General features: G+C 32.2%; 3 protein-coding genes across 4 annotated transcripts in view; all 3 read right to left on the bottom strand.

Annotated features, from left to right (window-relative positions):
• Positions 1-327: 327 nt before the first annotated feature.
• LOC123697980 lies at positions 328-3,859 on the bottom strand. Its single transcript, XM_045644557.1, has 7 exons — positions 3,531-3,859; positions 3,290-3,407; positions 2,526-3,196; positions 2,260-2,449; positions 2,114-2,191; positions 1,836-1,887; positions 328-1,727 (listed from the first exon to the last, which is right to left on the bottom strand). The coding sequence occupies exons 1-7, from the start codon at positions 3,583-3,585 to the stop codon at positions 456-458; spliced, it is 2,436 nt and encodes an 811-aa protein (XP_045500513.1). The 5' UTR covers positions 3,586-3,859; the 3' UTR covers positions 328-455.
• A 54-nt stretch (positions 3,860-3,913) lies between these two features.
• LOC123698007 lies at positions 3,914-5,130 on the bottom strand. 2 transcript variants are annotated; one of them, XM_045644602.1, is made up of 6 exons: positions 5,033-5,129; positions 4,745-4,952; positions 4,619-4,708; positions 4,474-4,533; positions 4,195-4,356; positions 3,914-4,021 (listed from the first exon to the last, which is right to left on the bottom strand). In XM_045644602.1, exons 1-6 carry the CDS (start codon positions 5,064-5,066, stop codon positions 3,982-3,984), a joined length of 594 nt encoding a protein of 197 aa, XP_045500558.1. In that variant the 5' UTR covers positions 5,067-5,129; the 3' UTR covers positions 3,914-3,981. The 2 variants fall into 2 exon arrangements, with proteins under 2 accessions (XP_045500558.1, XP_045500557.1); XM_045644601.1 differs by having other exon boundaries at positions 4,619-4,952; positions 5,033-5,130.
• A 48-nt stretch (positions 5,131-5,178) lies between these two features.
• Positions 5,179-8,382, bottom strand: part of LOC123698009 — a 40,523-nt gene continuing 37,319 nt past the window's right edge. The window contains exons 1-3 of the mRNA XM_045644604.1: positions 6,217-6,532; positions 5,832-6,015; positions 5,179-5,560 (exon numbers count right to left, since the gene is read on the bottom strand). Of these exons, the coding sequence (XP_045500560.1) occupies positions 5,269-5,560; positions 5,832-6,015; positions 6,217-6,298 (558 nt within the window). The 5' untranslated portion in view covers positions 6,299-6,532 and the 3' untranslated portion in view covers positions 5,179-5,268. Of the gene's footprint in view, positions 5,561-5,831; positions 6,016-6,216 lie in introns of the transcript that reaches the window.

Here is an 8,382-nt window from a genome sequence, read left to right as displayed (position 1 = left end):
ATTTTCATCAATATTTGTACAATTTTTTTTTATACAACTCAATTTTCACAATCCCGAGCTTGTTAGTTGTGATTGGAAAACGAGCGGCTGTTCCGGAAAGAGCAGAGGTATTTGTGGAATTGTCGGGATCAAAATTGGTATCATAGTTATTAGTATTTTGTTCTATATTGTTCTATATTTAAAGCGATGGAACTGTAATATTTTAATAGTAATATGTACAGTAAATATGTACACTGATTACACAATATTTGACCTACATGCCACATACTTCAATTAATGTAAAGAAATCGAGTAGATTTAAATTAGATGAAATAAAATTGTATTTATTCTTCTGCATTTTTATTTATTTTAGTTTATAAAATATTTAAAACTTATTTAAAAATTGTAAATATAAAATAATCTTCACGCGAAATATATGTTATACTTATATCTAACGTAAGAGATTTATCTACAGATTAGAAATAATGAAAATGACTTATATCATGATGAAAATATGTTGGTTGTGGATCAAACGGCATGTTTAAAAACTGATTAACAGGTTTCATTGGGATAACATATCCGTCATTGACTCCAGTATTACTGTTGTCTTGAAAATATTTTTTTCTTTCCATATATTTGTAGTTTGGTAACATCGAATGGAAGGACTGGTGGTCTATAATTGGTGTTTTTGGAATCATAGAACTATTCGATCTTAGAGCCACGGGTCGTGTAGAAACTGCAGTTATTGGCAATTGACTTTGTTTATCCATTGTGTTGATAAATTTTCTTTCTAAGGGTTTTGTCTCAGTCAAATACGTTTTGTCTTTATATGTTTCATTATTTTTTCCTGTACTTAACCAAGCTGTAAATCGATGAAAATTTTGCATGCTTACACCACGTAGTTCTGGCAATTTTTTAAAAACATTTTTCTCATTTTCATGCAATACAGGCTTTGCTTGAATGTTTTGGAGATTGCTTTCTAAATGTTGACTATCTTTCGGCCATAGATTCAAATTAAGATTTTTATTGGAAGTTCTAATGTTGTTGAGATCATGTTGATTGTGCTTTATTTTTCTCTGCGCTTTTGCCATGACATTAACTATGTTTTCTATATCTTGTAAACTTAAAGATGGTTCTGTTGTTGCCATAATTGATACTTTGTTTTCAATGTTAAATAATAACTCATTACTTCTTTTAAGATAATCATAATTGTTTTTGTTTGAATTAATAAATTTAACTGGAGATCTCACAGATCTTTCCCAAAATGATTTTGGAGAATTTTCATTAAAGAAAACATGATTTTCAGTATTTTGGTTTGTTTGTTCAATTTCTATATTAACTTGTTGATTTTGTGCGTCTGCATTTCGAATGATTGAAGCAATTTGTCTTCCTAAATTAGTGTAATATGAGTCATCCGAATCACCACTACGCGAATCCTTGGGATTATTAAAATTTTGGTGTTTCATTTTGTGATATTTAACTGGGCTATATACTTCAACGCTATCGCTTGGATTGTATTTCATTGGATTGCCAGTATTGTTGAGGTTGACTCTATGTATTAATTCACTGATATACTTAAAATCTACATTTTCAGATTTCGGGTTGTTATTAGGCTTTGATTGTATTTCATTATTTAGAGTATCGTCAAAACCATCACTTTCCAAAAAGGAAATCTCTGTATTTTCTTCATGTTCTATTGGAGGCTGAATTGGTGCGAAATTCTTCATTTTATGGCGTAAACGTTGTAGCTAAAATAATGTGTTTTCATTATATAGATTAATAATTATTATTCTGCCGGAGTCAGGTAACTTATAAATTTAACCATTATTAAGTTAATTTTATCAATAAAAACTTACAAGTTTCGATCGACTTCTAGACGATCCTTGCAGTGGATGACTTTTAGTAAAACTGAAACAGATATGAATAAAGCAAAGCTATGTATAATAATATTATTTGAATTAAACTATCGTACATACTGAACATGTAAATTAGTAATCTAGTAAAGACGATTAACTTATAAATAGAACTACTTAGCGTTGTATTGTTTTTATAGTATGTTAATATATTCAATTAATTATAATTGTTGTATTGAAATATTAATAACTATAAAATAAAAATAATTATGTAATTATACCCAGGATACGGCTCATCCATATTACGTTGCTTGAGTCTTGCTGCTCTATTCTTCTTTTTGTAGCGACCAGCTCGTACCCTAAAATAAAATTTAGTAAAAATTGTTATTTTGAACATACCAATTCATTAAAATATTTTTAGTGTTACCCTTTTTCAGATACAGCTTTTTCAGTGGGACCAATATCTATAGATGTTTCAGCATCCTGTTCATCTATAGTAGAGACAGTTGTTAAAGGTTGTTCTGTCGTTAGACTTGAAGGTAACGTAGTCGTTGTTATACTTGAGGTAGTCGTAGTGACTGTAGCTGTTGTTGTACTACCTCCATTTTCTTCTTGATCTACAGTGTAATCAAAAAATTTAGTTTCATGCCACTGCTGCATGTTAAGTATACTTATTTGAAGCTATTAACATACCTGGACAGGGAAATGCGGGCACGGGTGGAACAGGGACAAATGGGTACATAGGCATAATTGGTGGTGGAGGGAGTCCTATCGGTGGATAGAACGGCGTGTCCATATTCGGTAAAAAAATAAATGAGGGCAGCGGTGGCTTCGGTTTCTTATTTATAATAACAATCTTTTTGTGACCATGTTCTTTATCATCGGTGTGTTTATCTTCTCCTTGCTCGATTTCAAACGTTCCACTGTCGTCAGATGCACTTTCGCTCGAATCGGATTCGGATTCTTCTGATGTTGAATCAAATACACTGTCATTCTCAGTAATGCGCAGTAACTTCCTTCGCATGCTTGATTTTTTTCTTTTGTCTTTTGATTTTTTTCTTTTTTTACGCGACATTTTTCTTCTGCTTATACTTTTGACTTCGAGGGGGCTAATCCCGTTTCTTCTCGTTGGAAAATTATTTTCTTTTGTTTTATTGATGACTTGATTTTCGATAGTTTTAAAGAATTGGTTATATAACCAGTCGCCTAAGTCATCAGCATTTTTTGTTATTTCGTCAACTTGATTGTCAACGGGATCAAGGGTTGGAACAGGTTCGGTGCTTTCAACTTCTTTGTGTGCAATTTCAGCTGGCGTAGGTTCGTTGGTTTGATAATATCTTCGGTAATTTTGGGTTAATTTAATACTGAAATATTTAATTTAATAAAATAAAATTGACTTAATTAAAAAACTTGCACTTCAGAAAATTATAAAGCCCTTAAAGATAATTAAAATATACTTTGGTTCACATATTTTAGAATCCGTATCAAAATAATATCCCGGGTGGCAATGGCATCCTATCACGCAACCTGGAATTTCATCTATACAATATTCAAATCTGCCGTGTTCTCCACATTCTGTAATAAATAAATAAAAACAATTATTATTTATATATTAAGGGACACACCCTTAATCAAAATATAACAATTATTGTAAATAATTAATATAAGTAAAATATATTTCTATCATTAGGTACTCACCAAATTGTCCATCGCCAATCACGCATTTAATGCCGATAAGAAAAAGAAATAACATGCTGCCTTATTTTAATTTCACCGTTGTCATTTAAACGTTTTAATTGTTCTAAATATAGTCACAAAGAAACTATGATGAAAAATGAAAAGGAAAATGAAAGCTTTTAAAATACTCCAAATATTGAATTCACTTCACTTCACTTGGCTTAGCATTGAAAAGTGACGTGAACAATAGTAAAACGTTTTGTTGCCTGTAGATTACTAAACAATAGTTGAAGTACAGCTGCAGTAAAAACAATTTTTGTGAGTGGGATAGAATACTGTCGACTTTTTCTGGTCGTCACGTTATTTATAAAATATGCACATACGGAATTTCAAATGAAAAAAAATTGACTTTGTAGAATTTTTAATGCAATTACCAACAGTTTTGAACTTTTCTAAAGACCTTAAAATTTCTTTACACATCTTCACCCAAATCCGGAATACCTTTAAGGCCCCTGCAAAAAATAGTTTGCGTTATTTTCATATCTAAGATTTTGAAACATTTTTAGAAATTATTTATTAAAATATGAGAGGAAGTAGTTCTTATGAGTTCTTTATGTTGACTACTTTAAACATTTGCAATATTTACAGGATTAAGTAATTACTTATTACTTGTTTAATTACTCACTTGGTGCAATCCTCCGGCAGTACACATTTATGAGTCCTGTCATCGCGTACATAAGGTTGCATACAAATGCAACCCGGTTCACAGAACGGGTAGCAAGGTCGTAATCTTTCTCGCGGGTTGTCACACGTTATAGCGGCGCAACCCGAAAAACATGCTTCATATCTTTAAATAATATAAAATTAAAATAAATTATATTTCTATGTCCCATTCTATGACGAATGAAACAAATAAAATAAAATAAATATTATTAGATATAACAGTTTACATTTACTTATTTACCTTTCATGTGGTCTTTCACAATTCATTGTAAATGGAACTTTTCTTTCACCGTCTTTGTCCCTTTAAAGATAACGAAGTATTTAAATACATAAATGACACGCTGAAACTGTTATGATTAATAAAAGAACAATAAAGTTATTTTTACGTTGGCGAGATTGCGTGGCCTGTTTCACTGCTCCTGTATCTGGACTGTAAATGTGCTTTGTCTATTTCTTCCAATTGTTTTTGATTTCCATAAGATGCACCTGCAATGTCATATTCACCCTTTCTAATAGAACCAGGTTTTCCATCCATATCATCGTAATATCTGAGGTTCTCTTGTTCGTATCTCCTTCTTTCATCCCAATCCTTGTGGTCAGGCTCAAGTGATTTTAAAAGTGCCTTTTTTCTCCAATTCCTCCTTTCATCTATAAACGAATGTCTTTTCTCCATATCATCGTAATCGAAGTTGTTTAATCTATTTCCTTCTACAACGTCATCTAAAAACATTCATAATAATTTTAAATGCTATTTTTTTTGTAAATTAAAAATAAAATAAAAATTCATCTCATATACGCACATAATAAGAGAGCTAATAACAACAACTTCCTCATTCTGCTCCTTATCAGTCCATAATGTGACTTAAACGTTTGTGTTGGTAATTCGTTGTATGTTGAACGTAGATGTTTAGTAAAAAGGAAAAAAGAATGATTGGATACAGGAAGTTGATAATGAAACGTTGACTTTTACAGATACTTTATTTTTATTTCCATCTAGATAATAATATACAAAATTACTTATTTGGAGAACTATACCCTAAATTTGTTTAGAAGAAATTCGGAAAGGATCGCCTTGTATCACTTTTCTCGGTTGAAGAGCTCTTATAGGCGGTGGAGCTATAACTATATTGAAATAATTTCCCATCCTTGAAATTTCTGCTGCTTTTTGTTGCTTGAGACTATTGTCTACGTGGTTGGCAGATGGGAGGGGACCGTCATCGATGTCAAGCTCATCTGCTCTCCCGTGACGTCGTTGTGTTCTTGTACTGTATTTCATTGAACTCGATTTGCTAGATCGTCTGGTCGGTACCGGTATTCCCATTTGTGTTCTAGAAATGTCATTTACATATTACGAAATTGTTAAATATCTTATTTGATATAAACTAAATACTATAAAACTTTAATATAAATTATTAAATGATACTGGGCCATTTAAAATATGTGTTTACTTATTTATTAAGACACCTGTGTTAGTCCAGGAAATACGTATATTTTAATTAATTTTTTGTATGATTTGAAGCAAGTATAATATGTAGACTTATTACAACTTTCGTATTTACAATTATAAGTACTGTGGTTATTATTTAATAGATTACATACGGTGAACAATCCTGCGGCAATACGCATTGGTGCGTGCGGTCGTCCCTCACATAGGGCTCCTCGCACACGCAGCCCGGCTCGCAGTACGGGTAGCAGGGACGCAGGTGGTTGCGCGGGTTGTCACATGACACCTCAGCACAGCCCCCGAAGCACGGCTCGAACACTTCGTTGGGCCAATAACATGCTGTTTGGAAATGTAAATTTGCGGGCTGTTTTATTTGTTTTGATTTATTTATAATATTATGTTTTATGTTTGATTGATGTTGATGCAAACTGTACATTGATATATGAATGCATTCCTAAAAATGATATATTTTGTCCAATATTAATTTCATAGTGCATAATTATATTTGTTAAACAGATATGCTTAATTTAATTTAATTACCTTTTAAAATCTTATCCTCATCTCTGCAATACACTTTGAAAAAGCAAACGCTGACGAAAGCGAAAATCGTGTACGCTCTCATTATTTAAAATTTTACAACTGCTTTAAATTTCCCCTACATAGTCCACATATTTCGCTATCAGCTAGAAATGATCTCTATCATCTCGAGAATAGAGGTGATTGTTGAAAGTAAGAGGTTAATAATTAATATCGTTAAGACGTTCTATGTGAGTAGGATAACGTCGTCAGTGCAGTATGATAAGGGTTCGTGTTTGGTAAACATGAAGAAGGCCATTTAAGCCGTGTTTGATTGAATTATTGCCAGCGCCACTACCTACCTGTACCGCCTGTACGTGCGGTCACGTTTTCAAAATTCCCTGATAATGTGAACATAATAAAGTGCCACAAAATTTATAACGTACACGTGATGTTTACGTTACGAACTAGCAACTTGGAGCATAATTCATATCAATGTAATACAAGGCGGTAAGTTTAGGGGCTATGTATCGTGCTCAACTCCTCGGGTGAAAGATGTTGACTGAAATTAATATTGAATGTTGAAAATTTATAGCTGCTAAATATGCGAAGATTAGTGAGAAGGCAAGATGACGATGGAACAGAAAAATAAGTTGATGCTACAAATTGGACTTAAAGCCTCATATACCTAGTTAGTAGTTACCTCAAAATTTGTATGACAAGTCAACGAAACATTGACATTTTAAAGATACTTACCACTTAATACCACGCTCGGATAATTCTTGACTAAAATATACTTTTGTAATAGGTCCAGTAAAACTTTTATAATGCCGATTAAAATAGTTTCAATACACACACAACACTAGATATATAAATAAATACTACCCATATCAACAACGGCAATCAGATCCCCGAATGGTTCAGTAAATATTTTATTTAGGAAAAATGCTTCCTTTGTTAAACGAAGCAAATGTGTTCGACTATATCTTTGGTTTTATGAGCACCTACGTCGTCATGTTGGACCCAAACAATGAAATAAAATAAGACGTAAAATACATGGGAAAGTAATTTTAGAACTCATGTAAAAGGTATATTTCTGAAGGTTTCTTTTTATAGGTGCATAAAAATTAGTACTGCAAAATAATAAAAATCTAAGCAACAAAACTTTTCCAACTATGTTGTTGATGACGGACGTAGCGAGGAATACTGATCCTGTAAACAGGACTCACAGAAAACACCAAACATAATCTGTGTTTTACTTTTGCCATAAAAACCTAGGTAAGGTCCGCAAAAGTAAGTATGTAGTAGATTAATGTTAATGTGCATACTGCATAGGCAAATAATATAGTCTGTGATAATATGTTTAAACAAAATGACAATCCTCTAAATGTGATTGAGTACAATAATATTAATTTTCTTTTTCAAATGAAGATATCATAAAAATGAAACAGAGCAGAAAAAAAATTCTGGGAAATTACAATTTGGATGACCGACCAATGAAGTAAAATGATCAAAAGTGCCTTTGTTGTACATAGTAAATAGTAAATACTGACGTAAAAAAAAAACAATACAAGCACAAAAAGGTTGTATGAAATGATTACTATTCGGTTTCCGAAATCCATATTCCAAATATATTTTTGTTAACACGTCGTTTTATGTAGGACGATGGAAATTGAGATATTTCATATAAGCGCTTGAACGAGCTGTATCCGCCTGCGAAAAATAGCCTTCCCGATAAAATATGATTGCGTGAGATCTTTTTTATTACTTAGGTACACCGTTCCCACTGAAATACACTCCGTGTTCGACCTGCCTCCTGGTTTACTCGTAAATTTGAGAAAGCAATCTCGGTACCGACGTGCACTATTTTAATATCGTAAATAAACTTTAAAGTTTTTGTTTTAAAACTGAATATGTTTACCAAACAAAATGAATTAATCTTATGTAAATATATCCTTAAAACTTCATCGTAATTTTATGTTGGACTTGGATTTTGGGCTAAATGTAATTCCTAAATAGTCTAGGTATTGGTAGATTTTAAATAAAAGTTTACGTATCTGAGAAGAAATTGTCACTAGTGTTCGTCCATTCCATACCCTAAATCTTGGTGTTTATTCTATCTCTACGACGCGATGGGTGATTAAGATATTTGTGTGTGGATCGCTGCTCGTTCGCCTTGATTTGAAAGGT

Source organism: Colias croceus, chromosome 15 (genome assembly GCF_905220415.1).
Source record: "Colias croceus chromosome 15, ilColCroc2.1".
Classification (NCBI taxonomy): Eukaryota; Metazoa; Arthropoda; class Insecta; order Lepidoptera; family Pieridae; genus Colias; species Colias croceus.
Note: the sequence above shows the minus strand (reverse complement) of the source record. Positions and strands in the feature narration are given on the sequence as shown.